Below are 13957 nucleotides of genomic sequence, written 5' to 3'. Positions count from 1 at the left end.
CTTGCATCACAAGTATACAAAGGAAAATAGATTAAAAATAGCGATAATAAAATAGAGAAAAACAGTCAGTCATGTTGTGCAGTCCATTTATTTTCCTTTGTCAAGTGCATCCACAGAGCAGTACGCCTTAAAAGCTGCACTCCGACAGAGCAGGCTATTTCAGGATGTTTCAGGTCTATTGGTGCAGGTTCAGGGCAGGTGCTGCAGACCCTGCCGACTAGTTTGCACGCTATCAGAGCTCCTGTTCTTTTTACCATTCCTGGCACACACACACACACACACACACACACACACACACACACACACACACAAATGTCATCACAGTAACTGTCTGTCTTCACCCCATCTTCAAATCAGGCCCGTAGGGTTTGGTCTCTACTACCCTGAGGATACTTGGGGTTCACACACCCACTCATTTTCACAAACACAACACACACACTCATGTTCACAAACACACACACACTCATGTTCACAAACACAACACACACACTCATTTTCACAAACACACACACACTCATGTTCACACACACACACACACACACACACACTCATGTTCACAAACACACACACACTCATGTTCACACACACACACACACACACTCATGTTCACAAACACACACACACTCATGTTCACACACGCGTCAGCCCCCAGTGCCTCCACCTCACCTCCACATGCAGGCACTTAGCGGAGAGGAGAATAGAGCCATAGAGAGCTATCTAATGGGCAGGCTAAGCACCCCACATGCTTTACACCATACTCCCCTTTATACACACCTATTTGTTTTCCTGTGTTTGTGTGATGGTTTTATTTTTTATTTAATTTGTTCGCTTCCATTAGTGATTTCGGTGGAATTCACGGCAAATGACTCCATTTTGAATAGCTCTATGCAGGGGCGAGAGAGGGCCAAGATGACAGAACGAAGCGTGGGACGTGATGAGGGAGAGAGTGCTTTTACTTTTCACTCTCTTGTTTAGCGATAGCGTTATCTTCCTTCGGTAGTGTAATCTTCATGGTCTGTAGCGATAAGTGCCCCCTGTGTGATCTAATCTCCCCCCGCACGTTCACCCTGGAGGATGAAGAATCAGCCCTGTTCAAACCAGACGGAGCGGGTTCATGCAGCTGCGTGGCTACACGTCTACACGTCTACGGATAGGAGAGCGGCCCACATCTGCCCCTCACAGCGCACCTCGTGGAGGAATAGGCAAGGGAAGAACAAAGAGAAGAGAAATAGAGACTGGAAGAGAGAAAGTAAGAGAGGGGGGAGATAATGAAAGAGTAGGAGAAAAAAACTGAAAAATGAGAAGAAATTAAAAAATAAGATAGAGAGAGCGAGAGAGAAAGACAGAGAGGGGGGTGGATAGAGAGAATGAAGCTACATTTTCCCTAATGAATAATGCTAAAATAAAATGTTAAACTTTAGAAACCCTTGGCATACATATGATTGAGCAATATCCATTGATCCGTGAGCAGGCCAAGGAGGTAAAAAAGCATGGGAGAGAAACTATCAAGTGCTGAATCAAGATAGATTTTGTAAGGTGGACTAAGCCAACGGTAACATTTAAGAGCACAAATGTAGATAGGAACTAATCAAAGAGTTTTGTGAACATTTGTTACTTTTATCCGTAGCTGAGTACAGAAGACCTACGGGTAAGCTAGGAATGCTCCTGGAGCAGTGGAACCGTGACTGGGATGTGGTTAGCACCCTGCTCTACCAGTTCAGAGACAAGAGCTCACACTCTGGAAAAATACACCCATTGCACAGGTGGCTGATGAGATTTAATGAGAAACGTAGAGACTGAAGGCTGAGTAACACCTTTGGCTGGAATCTTTGGAACAGACACCATATCTGCTGGAAGTGTATCATCTAGATCAGGCATACCTCCAAACATGCTGTGGCTTTATTGAATAAATACATTTCTTTTTTCCAAAGCAGTCTGTTGTGTGTGTGTGCCTACTCTGTAGTGGTGTGTATATCTGAACCATCTCTTATACTGTGTGTTACTCATGCGGCCTCTGTTGGCTTCTGAACCTGGTTCTTGTTCTCGTCCCCTTCCTTCTCTCCTGTTCTCTCAGTCTAGCCCTCTGAGCCTTAGCCTCTGAACCATCCATTTAAGATGGGCTTGATCCACCATCTCTTCCTATCCATTGCCACTGCCACTTCTAGTGTGGTCTTTAAAACAACACTCAACGGTCACGCTTCATGATGTGCTATTAGTGATACATTATACTATTCTTTATCCTACATCAATGAATTCAGTAGGTTTTAATTGTCAAGGTTTACTGCAAGGTGCAGTCTAGTTTTTCCCACCGGCTAAAAACACGACAAAGAAAATGAATTAATCAGTGTGAAGGAATGAGAGATATTGCTATATGTAAAAGCCTTATTGATTGTACCTGGTTACACAAGCTCAGTTTACAAGAGCATGATCAAACCTATAGTATCAATCTACTGTAAGGAAAGAGGTGACTGAAGTACCTACAGTGTTACTTCTGCTTTAAATCGAGCTAATGAAGCATGGTGCTCTTGCAGAGGCTTTGAAGAGAATGGGACTCAGCTTGCCAAGAAAAACACGACACGTTCTGCAAAAAGATAAAAGGTGGAAATGTCAGCCAACTAGTCATTACTCAGTAATGCATCTGTCAGCAGCTTAGATGTGACACCTGCGCTCAATCCACTGGTTGAACAGGAAGTGTGTGTGTGTGTGTGTGTGTGTGTGTGTGTGTGTGTGTGTGTGTGTGTGTGTGTGTGTGTGTGTGTGTGTGTGTGTGTGAGAGAGAGAGACTGTTTATTAAAAGCCTTGCAAGTTAATGCACCGCATATAGGTTTGTCATCATCAGGATCCCTGCTGACATATGTCTTTGGTGTCTTAGTGTAATATAGTGTCAGAGTAGAGAGAGACTGTCCCCCTCTAATTTATCTGAGGCACTTTGCTCTGCCATTAAAAAATACATACATTCTAAATACATGTATTCTGGTATGTGTGTGAGTGTATGTTTTTGTGTGTGTGTGTGGGTGTGTGTGTGTTTCGCTATGTGATAGTGTGTGTGTGTGTGTGTGTGTGTGTGTGTGTGTGTGTGTGTGTGTGTGTGTATGTGTATGTGTGTGTGTGTGTGTGTGTGTGTGTGTGTGTGTGTGTGTGTGTGTGTGTGTGTGTGTGTGTGTGTGTGTGTGTGTGTGTGTGTGTGTGTGTGTGTGTGTGTGTATGTGTATGTGTATGTGTTGAGATTAATAATGGATGGCATGTTATGATGATTGTCAGCATGTTTTAGCACAATGGAGTCAAACAAAAACTCTATTTCACCCCAATGTGTGTGAAACCTTTGTTGTTTGTTTGTGGTTGCAGGGCAGTTAATATGTGACAAAGAGTTACACTTTTACTAGTTGAGCTTCACCAGACTATGCCTCAAACTTGAGTTTATGTGAAAGTCATGATACACTTATACAGAAGAGAATGTAGGCAAATACCAAGGCCTGTTTTTTTTTCAGCCTGTGGCCTAAGGCGGGCAGCGGAGAGGATTGTGTTCAAGGACAGGCCTCAGCAGCAATGCCCTGACAGAGGGGGTCTTTTTTAAGGGAGGAAACACTACCCTCTACTGGCTGACATACAGCATGGCAACCCACTCAGACATTACTTCAATATCAACAAGACACTCTGAGATGAGTTTGGCTGCAGAGAACATGAGGTGAAGGTGCCAAACCACTTGGGCAAGTTCTGCTAAATGGACTGTATTTATACAGCACTTTTCTGCTCCGAGAGAACTCAAAACGTTCTGAAGATACTTCAGAAGAGGTACTGCACACCTCCCTCAAGGACATTTGAGCAGGCTGTCAGGCAAAGCCTCGAACCCTGCCTGTTCATGGATATCTGTTCTACTTCCTGAGTCAGTACTGGTCCAAAAATCAGTACAAGCTACAACTGTTGACTTTCTGCTTTCAACTGTAATAAATTGACTTTGTGCTTTAAGTGGCACTCGATTGCCGTTTTCCAAGGAATTGTATGACAACCTTCTGACTTTTAATAGAAAGTGTACTGAAACGACAGCTAGCAGGTCAAATGGCACTGTATGGAATAAAAATAAAATGAGTTTAGTACATTCCATCAGTACACTTAATGTGGTTACCTGAGACGCAGTGGGTGTCGGTGCCTGACCACTCTCCACTCTCCTGACAGGTGCGCTGCTGGGAGCCAAACAGGACTTGGCCCCTTGGGCAGGAGAAGGTCAGCTCTGCCCCCTCCAGGTACACCCACCCCTCCTTCTCACCTCTGGCAGGGGCGGCCAGGAAGCCACAGGAGACCACTGCAGAGAAGAGGAAAGAGAAGAGGATAGAGGAGAGAAAGAGAAGAGGATAGAGGAGAGAAAGAGAAGAGGATAGAGGAGAGGATAGAGGAGAGGATAGAGGAGAGAAAGAGAAGAGGATAGAGGAGAGAAAGAGAAGAGGATAGAGGAGAGGATAGAGGAGAGGATAGAGGAGAGAAAGAGAAGAGGATAGAGGAGAGAAAGAGAAGAGGATAGAGGAGAGGATAGAGGAGAGGATAGAGGAGAGGATAGAGGAGAGAAAGAGAAGAGGATAGAGGAGAGAAAGAGAAGAGGATAGAGGAGAGGATAGAGGAGAGGATAGAGGAGAGGATAGAGGAGAGGATAGAGGAGAGAAAGAGAAGAGGATAGAGGAGAGGATAGAGGAGAGGATAGAGGAGAGAAAGAGAAGAGGATAGAGGAGAGGATAGAGGAGAGGATAGAGGAGAGAAAGAGGAGAGGATAGAGGAGAGGATAGAGGAGAGGATAGAGGAGAGAAAGAGAAGAGGATAGAGGAGAGGATAGAGGAGAGAAAGAGAAGAGGATAGAGGAGAGAAAGAGGAGAGGATAGAGGAGAGAAAGAGAAGAGGATAGAGGAGAGGATAGAGGAGAGGATAGAGGAGAGGATAGAGGAGAGAAAGAGAAGAGGATAGAGGAGAGGATAGAGGAGAGGATAGAGAAGAGGATAGAGAAGAGGATAGAGAAGAAGATAGAGGAGAGGATAGAGAAGAGGATAGAGAAGAGGATAGAGAAGAAGATAGAGGAGAGGATAGAGAAGAGGATAGAGAAGAGGATAGAGAAGAGGATAGAGAAGAAGATAGAGGAGAGGATAGAGAAGAGGATAGAGAAGAGGATAGAGAAGAAGATAGAGGGAATAGAGAAGAGGAGAGGATAGACGAGAGGATAGACGAGAAGAAAGAGAAGAGGAAAGAGGAGAGGATAGAGAAGGACAAACAGAAGAGGATACAGGAGAGGATAGAGAAGAGGATAGAAGAGAGGATAGAGAAGAGGATAGAGGGACATGTGTTTATACGGTTTACATATCCTGTCTGATGGTGAATCTGTGGTTTGAGTTTGTATCATGTGCACTTGAAATGAATTAATCCAAATACACTTGGACCCAACATGGCACAGTTTAATTTTTTTGGTTTGTCACGGATTCATGATAATGTCCGTTAAAGGAGTCCATCCACTGGCTCAACGTGTCAACAGTACAAGGGGGGAGTGTTCTGTGGGTCTGTGGGGGTGCACAATGTGAACAAGTGTTTGGGGGTGATACATCAGGCTCTATGTAGGGATGGTTTGGTTGTCCCAATTCCCAAAAACCTTCACCCCCTAGATGAAGAACCACCACTGCGGTGAACCTACCTGGCGTGAGGTCTTTGGTCAGAGCGGCGTGGCTCTGGAAAGCCCTCATGGTGGCGTTGCCCATCCTCAGGCTGCGTGTGATCAGGGTGTCGTATTTACAGAAACTGACCCCATTCCCAAAGCACATTTTCAGCATGTCACTCAACAAGGGGTCCCCAGGAGTCTCGGGTAGAGAAAACGCTGGCACAAAGCCTGGGTCGTGCTTAGGGGAGGACAGGTAGGCGTCCTGCAGGTATGGTGAGTCATAGGTGAACAGGGACGTCATATTGGATATGGCCCCTATGGGAAGAAATGGCAGCAGTAAGGAATAAGGATTGTGTTTAGTTGTGTGAGGACACATAAATGATTAACACTTTGGTGAAGCAATAAAGCCGCCATCTCTGCTGGGTTTGCGCCTCCGGTTTAAACCCATGAACTCTGACCACATCACCACAGTCTCATGGGAGTTGGTGTGAAGATCAAAGCACAGACTTCAACCACGGCCATGGTCCCATGACAGATGCATTTTAACCAACACATTAAGCCATACGCTGAAATCTCTGAGTATATCAGTGGCATACTCAGCAAGTTAGAATCATGTTAGAAGGTCCATCATTAGAGACTGCCGGTATGATCTACTGCAAGCTGAATCTGTGCTAGCTGGTCACAGTGAGTGACCGCAACAAGCTTCAAAAATGCTTCCATCCCTGGAGCATTTCAGATGAATTAAAAGATACCGGTGTAATAATCCTACTGGCTGGGGAGGACTCCAGCAGATGAGATCCTGTGGCTCCTCCAGCGGCCTCTCAGCTCTCTCCTACCATGTGCTCAGTCATGTGTGCGGTCTTCTAACTCTAAACATGTGTTTTCTGGCATCAATGGCACATCAGGAAATCTTCCAGTGATGGGGAACGACAAAAATGAAGGCCTCATTCACACCCCAGGGATTATTCTGGACACCTCTTATTGCTTTTGGGTCCAAACGAGCTGAGATATTTATGATGACCAATAAAAAGAACAGCTGTAATCCACAACAGATTGCAACAAAAAAAACTGCTTTGAGGTATTGCAACATGGAAATACTAAACAAGCCTTAAGCTTTCCACTGTTGCTATGCCTCCTCTGTACGTATCTGACCATGAGACTGGTCGTTACGGCTCCCCACAATTTAAATATTTTGCCTGGCATATATTGACTTCTTCTTGAGATTTAATTACAGAAGAGAAGCTCAGATGACTAGTTGGTACTTACAGGTTGATCCAAAGAGAAAGAGATCCTCAGGTCTGCTTTGACTGGCATCAAAGCTCTGTCCATCACTGGAGATGAGGTCATCCTCTGGGTCATCGTTCATCCTACCCAGAAGGCCTCGCGTGTGGTTGGTGAACTCCAGGGGCAGGAGCACGGTGGCTGTCATTGTGGCCTCTCGGGACCGCACCTCCACCCCGGCGCCTGAGGGGAACATCACGGTCACGTTCTCCGCCGTGGCAGAGAACACAAACACTCCTAGAACCAAAAGATCAAATAGGGGGTTGTTCAAAAATCTGTTATCCCGGAAAAACCACATCAGAACAAAGGACAAAGCAGATCATTTATTTTCTTAACTGTCTTTTTGGGCGTGAATACAAATCCTTCTATTGTTTTTCTCCTCTGTGATTATGAATGATCTACAGTATTGTAATAGTATGTGATGTCAGTGTGTGTCCTACTTGTGACTACTTTGAAGTCAATACTGTTCTACCAAACAGAAATCAGCCTAAAGCTTGTAGGCCAACAGCTTGAGAAGCTCTATGAATCAGCCCAGAATAGTAACATATTAAGGTTGGACAAATACATTGTCTCGGATCTCAACCATGTCCTGAATAGTGAATGTGAATTGTTACATCAAAACTGGAGCTATAGGGTTCCATGATTTAATCAAGTTAGACTGAAGCACTACTTTGTGCACCAGTCAATCCTTAAACTAAATATGGTGCTTAATCTAAGATCAAATGTACATTGAAGTGTTTAGTGACACATGATAAACTGACCAAATACCAAATCCTACCTCTAATTGGAAGTCCTCTGTACTGATGACTTAATTAAGGATTAGCTACATAGTGCGACCAAGTGTATAAAATCCACATGTATGAGGTCAAAGTTAATAAATGAGTTTACAGTTCTCACCTTGCAGGTCCATCCAACTCTGCTCTGCAAAGGAGAGAACCTCCTGGTTCCTTAGCACCTCCAAGGTGTTGGGGCTGGCAGAGAGTCGCACTTCAATGACATCAGAGGTGTTCTCCCTCATAGCCACTGAGGAGAGCCTGGTGGCCTGGGCAAGGGTGCCTGTAGGGGGGAAAACACATCCATCTGTCCACACTATAGACACTACAGGCCTATAGAGCCTATGAAGACAACCAGGCAGGATACCAAAGAAACCAGTGCAGTTTTTTTTTTTTTAACTTCTTCTGCACTACACTACAAACAATCCTGAAACTTAACTACCACCTTTATGACCATTCTGATAACAAATATGATGAAATAGTCTTTCAACTAATTATTTATTTCTTATTTATTAATACTTTTCAAATAATAGCCCTTTTAGTATTTCAATAATGACCGCATTCAGTCGTGCACTTTAGCTGGCTTCTGGCTTAAAACCAATGTGTGCTCTGTCAGGGTAAATAAATGATCTGAGGAAAGCTTCCTTTAAACAGCAGAGGAGAAACCTTCCTTTAATCCCCTCGTCCCCTTCCTAACGCCACCCCAACCCAACCCCTCTGGTCTTTCACTGGGGACTCTAAATGGCTCATACCGCGGCCACACAAAGGGCCCAGGGCCCAAGAGAGCTGACGGGCCTATGGGAAAACTCCCAGTGCTTTGACAGGGGCAGGAGGGACCCACCGTTCTCCAGTTTCACCGCCTCTGTTCTGCCCTGAACAAACAGGCCTTTGTCTGGGCTGGACAGCAGGTAGTACTCCCCTCTGCCATTGAAGGTGTAGGTGCTGCCGTCAAAAGTTATGAAATGGGGGTCGCCAAGCACAGTGCCTGTGTGGAGACGAAAGGTCAAAAAGGTCAATATCACCATGACTAAGACTACAGGTCATCTGTGATACTGATTCACCACCACATAGGACAGATTCACATCAGAGCTCTTCTGTCTGTTCTAATGTCGGTTTCTAATGTGTAACTACTCCTACTTAGGGAAGGGGAGCGTTCCACTCAGCCTGCCAAGTGTTCTCCTGTTGAAGATCTAGAGCAAGGGTGTAGCCATAGATAGTTGCTCTGTCACTGATATACTGATAGCTTTTGATATACTGAGACAAGAAAACAAAACCTGCTCATAACATAGAATAATGAAGATTAATTTGAGATATTCTTAAGAAGTGTTGTAGGGCGTTCAGGCCCTCTTCTCTGTAAAGCGCCTTGAGACCATTTGAAGTAATTTGGCACGATATGAATAAAATTTAATTTAATTATAAGTGACACTGGAGTTGATATGAGCATCAGTATAAAAATAAAAAGTCCTTATCCTGAACTCGACTAAGGGCAGTATTCACAAGATGTCTGGGAAAAGGTATGCGGTGGATGAGCCCATTATATGCAGAAGGATCTCACCAGCTTGAGGAGGCATGTAGGTCCTGCAGTCACTGGAGGGCCGGTGTTTGAAGTAGTACTGGCAGTTATCCGACCACAGGCAGCAGTAGTAGAAGCTTAGGACATCGTACTTCCAGTGCGAGAGGCCCGGGATTCGGGGGGGCTTCTCATATGGTGGGGAGCCCCAGTCATGCCCTCGGTCAGGTGTACTGCCCCCAGTGGAGTCACCTGTCAACACCTGGGCACCTGTGCTGTCATAGCAACACTGCTGACCTGCTCCATACTTAGGGCTAGCACAGAAAAGAACTTACAATGAGGAAAAGCATAACACCTTACACTCTATATTTAACATGCTTTACAGGCACAGTATGTGGAATTTAGTGGCATCTAGTGGAGAGATTGCAGATCGCAACCAACTCAATATTCAACTCAACCAACACAATACTACATGCAAAAGGTCCTCTCTAGAGGCAGTGTTTTGAGTGATTCTGAGCTACTATAGAAACATGGTGGAGAAACATGGTGGACTTTGTGGACAAGGACCCGCTTCCTACGTATATACTAAGCTAATGAAATCACAACAAGTCGTATTTACAGGTGATTGTACATTAACGAAATCATAATATATATTAATAATAATGCTTTAATGTGTATGTTCTTGAGTGTCATGGGACAGCATACCTGGCCTGTATGGCTCTGACACAGTGAACACTTCCTGGGTGGTATGTGCACTTACTCCCCTTCTCCATGTCACAGCCGTAGTCAGTCTATTCAAACCAGAACAAGGCCCTTTAATGTTACAAAACCATCTCATAAAGATAGCAATAAGTGACATTATTCCTGACTAGATTCCTGACACCCATTTCTGATTTCAATCAAAGGGAAAGCTACTTTGACATCATAATCTATCTTTAACACAGCACAAATCACAGATCTGTTCTACTGTATCTGGGAAAGTATTGTATCTACCTACTTCCCACCCCAGCTCTGCTCTTCTAGTTATTAAGTATATGTAGTATAGTATCTTGGTATATAGGTATATTAAACCTCAGAGGCTTCCTCCATATGCTATGTTTTTTTTTATCTTGTTTTCATAGTATTTCACACACTAAGTGGATGTGCACATCTTATCTGTCTGTCTGCATGGTGATAGTAACCCGTACATGGAATCTGCCCGTGTCTGCCCTGGCCTGGACGAGTGTGCATGGGCAGTCTGGGACCTCGGACAGGAAGTCGGGCAGACGTTCCTCCGTGGCGTCCCAGGCCAGGCACTTGGCTGTGGCCCAGCGGGCCGAGTCGGCTCTGAAGGCTTGCTCCAGGTGCCAGGCTAAAGCGTGAGCTCCATTCCATACTGCGTTTACATCCCTGTCAGGATACACTACTGATCATGACCTATAGCAAAGAACACTCACTTCAGATGAAGATACTTTCTCCATTTTATTAGTAGATTTGTATATCTGTGTATCACTTTTAAAATTGTGCTGTCTTGAAAGAGATAGAGAAAGAACGAGAGAGAAAGACAGAGAGAAAGAATGAGAGAGAAAAGGGGGCACACAGAGACAGCAGAACTACTATCATGAAGTAAGTGAGCAGGTAACACTACCTTAACAAGTACTCATAGACCAATGACAAAAAGCACAGTGTGATTTAAGTGTTCACAACTACTCATTAGTCAAATCGCCTGTCATAACCTCCAGGCCACCTCACACTGCCTGTGCACTGCTGCAGTTAAACGTATCTTCACGAGAAGGAGAAGAGCCCCCTACCTCCGTCCATCAGTGTTGGAGCTGGGGCTGACTCTCATGCTCCCCATCTCCCACCTCCAGTAGGGGTCCGCGGCTGGGTTGGGCACAAAGCTGAAGGCCCCAGTGTTGGGAACTGCTTTTCCCACTGAGTACAGATACTGCCACTCTGCTGTCCAGGACTCACTGTACTGCTCACCTGAATGCAGTATGCAATACTGTTCACCAGTCTGTCACATTTTATCCATTGAATACAATGCTTATGAAACCACTGGTACAGTGAACAGTAAAATACATTAGAATAAGCATGTATTTTTACAGGTGGAAGTATAGAATTCGATTCTGGAAGGTGAGTGCATGGCATCACATACAAAATACCACATCTGACCTAAGTCTGGTATATTATTGTCGTCAGGGTAGTCCATACTATTGTAAAGTGTGGGATATAATGTGTGCTTACAACAGAGTGTATCTTGAACTATGGACTGTTCTTCCTTTACTAGTGCTGCAAAGCTATAAGCTATAATGTGGACCATCCTTGGTCAAATGTAATGCCTAACATGTGGCTAACATATGCCAAACACGTACCTAACATGTGCCGAACATGTGCCGATCCTGTGCCTAACATGTGCCAAACATGTGCCGCACCTGTGGCAGCCTTCTATCCCCCTCACCTCCACCTCTCATAGCAGCTGAAGAAGAGACACATCTGACCATAAACGTTCAATGTGTCTGTCACCCACCTGTCTCATTATAACCCCACAGTTCCACGTTGACCTTGTCAGTGTAGATAAGAGAGGAGTTCCACGTTATGTGCAGGGTTCCTCCTGTGTTTGGTGTGCCATAGTATTGCCATTGTGTGGCGTTGCCCAGTGTGATCTTAAACCTCGGGGCCAGCTTGCTGTGGTGCACTGGGAAGAACAAGTTCAAGTTCAAGTTCAGGAAAAGGTGTCAGCTGCTTATTAGCATTACATCTTTCAACGACTTCAGTCAGGCGCATAGAGTAAAAGATTTCAGAAGTGCATAATTGTGAGAAGTGCAGCTAGAAGTCATGAGCTAATTATGAAGCTATTATGACTGTGTCACCTTGAGACTGAGGGCAATAACATGTTTTACAAATTAATTAGAACCTGTCAGCTGTAAAAAAAAAAATATATATATATATATATATACAGTATATATATATATATATATATATATATTTTTAATGAGTCATATTTGTCTGTGTCAACCTGATAGCCATGTTCCCCATCCCTTGGTGACTCCGTTAATCAAAACCTCAAACGGGATCCACCCAGTCTCATAGAGTAGAGGTGAAATGCAGTGGCCCATTCCGCCAGCATCGACATGCCCTTCTGTCTCGGCTGTTGCTTTAAACCTACGGGGACAAAGATAGCGCTGCAATTAGAAACACTTTATCTGATCTAAGAAAGATTTAGATTTAGACAGATAGTGAGACATGTTGGAAAGGTGTAAAGGTTAATTATCTTATTCTTCTCCCTCCACAAAACATAGAGGAAAAGATATCTTAGCCAGTATTCGTAAACAAACCAGAATGTGTGCATCTAATAAAAGGGAGTGACTTTTTTTTTGATAATCTAAGTTGCAGAACCCACTGGATGGCCTTGTTCTTTGAAAAGTCTCAGAAGGGATCTTTTTGACATTTTAAGAAGCCTCCAAACTTGTCATTTTCAAAACCAAAGAGAGACAATCTACAGTAGAATATACCTCAGATATTCCCATAATTCATAACAAACAAAACACACTTTCACATCATTCACATAGTTTAGTGCTTCCTGTTATGCAAACACACTTTGGGAATACTTTAAATTATGTACCAGTTATTGTAACCTACACTGTTATGAGTCACAATTTAATTATAGTTAATTCATCTTATCTCATAACTTTATTATACATATAAGAAATATAGTCTCTAATCATCCATGGAGCAAGGTAAGGATTTATGATACAGCATGAATTGGTACGTTTACAGATCGTTAACAACAGCCACAAACAGACGAGCTGTTACATTTTGACTGAATTTGACAGTCTTACCTGCAGAGTATTGTATCACTTTGATGAAAAACTCTATTGAGCAGAATGAAGTCTGTCCCCCCTAACAAAGACCCTGAGTGGGGTGAAATGTCCAGACAGAACTGCTTCAGGTCTGCACAGCAAGTACCCAGAGACCCACAGGTTGACTGGCAGGAGCACATGTCCAGTTTCTCACCACACTTCCCCTCGCATGTCTGGGCTGAGAAATGAAGAAGAAGTCGTCACAGAAGGTGGTTTCTGCGTGTCAGAATTTAGATTTATACTGTTGCAGGATTGTATTTCTGTTGCACATGCTGTACTTTACTGTACCACACTTTCCTTTACAGCAAGTGCCGGGGAAATCAGCTGTTCTCTGCCATATTCAGGTAAATTTAGCAGTTAATAAATAAATAAATCTGAAATTCCATGCATCTTGACGCTACTTTTCCAGTTTTAAATCAATCCTCTTTCACAGCTGTGCAGTAACTTACCAGTTGCGGTGGAGATCAGCAGAACTACATTCAAAGTTAGGGAAAAGAACAAAACAATCTTCCTGAAATTGTATGCCATAGCTTATACTGATTAAGTAGGTCTAACTTGGTTGTGATCTTTGAATGGGTTCACAGTCTCCTGATCCACTGTTTATTTTTGACATTGTGGCAAAGGTCTTTTTGGTTACACATTGTTGGAGGAAGTCGCTCTGACTGGGGCGGAAGCACACACACACACACACCCTCCCCCACAACCCTGTATGTGGTGTGCTTATGGTTCCGTCTTTCTTTTTTTGGACCCCAAGCAGCGAAGCTGCACAAGACCCCCTGTTGTATTTGTTCTGATTTCTCTTTTTCTTATCCCATGAAACACAATGGCCAGCAAACAAAAACTATACAGTTGTACATGTACCAAATCTTGACCATAGATTTTTGTCAAGCGTCAAACCCATTTCAACCCATTCATCTAGGAA

At 43.9% G+C, this 13957-nt stretch overlaps 1 protein-coding gene across 3 annotated transcripts in view; it reads right to left on the bottom strand.

The window, feature by feature from the left end:
- The window catches only part of susd2 (sushi domain containing 2), an 18370-nt gene extending 4718 nt beyond the window's left edge, over positions 1-13652 (bottom strand). The window contains exons 1-13 of one of the 3 annotated variants that reach the window (XM_080852452.1): positions 13485-13652; positions 13015-13213; positions 12192-12337; positions 11703-11870; positions 10984-11158; positions 10381-10582; positions 9899-9984; positions 9239-9507; positions 8525-8668; positions 7808-7966; positions 6896-7147; positions 5666-5944; positions 4124-4300 (exon numbers count right to left, since the gene is read on the bottom strand). In XM_080852452.1, coding sequence (XP_080708578.1) covers positions 4124-4300; positions 5666-5944; positions 6896-7147; positions 7808-7966; positions 8525-8668; positions 9239-9507; positions 9899-9984; positions 10381-10582; positions 10984-11158; positions 11703-11870; positions 12192-12337; positions 13015-13213; positions 13485-13563 — 2335 coding nt within the window. In that variant the 5' untranslated portion in view covers positions 13564-13652. Of the gene's footprint in view, positions 1-4123; positions 4301-5665; positions 5945-6895; positions 7148-7807; positions 7967-8524; positions 8669-9238; positions 9508-9898; positions 9985-10380; positions 10583-10983; positions 11159-11702; positions 11871-12191; positions 12338-13014; positions 13367-13484 lie in introns of all 3 variants that reach the window. The other 2 variants (XM_080852453.1, XM_080852454.1) reach the window with 2 other exon arrangements.
- Between the last annotated feature and the right edge of the window lie 305 nt (positions 13653-13957).

The sequence above is a fragment of the Sprattus sprattus genome (assembly GCF_963457725.1).
Source record: "Sprattus sprattus genome assembly, chromosome: 15".
Taxonomy (NCBI): domain Eukaryota; kingdom Metazoa; phylum Chordata; class Actinopteri; order Clupeiformes; family Clupeidae; genus Sprattus; species Sprattus sprattus.
This window is presented reverse-complemented; position numbering and strand designations above follow the sequence as displayed.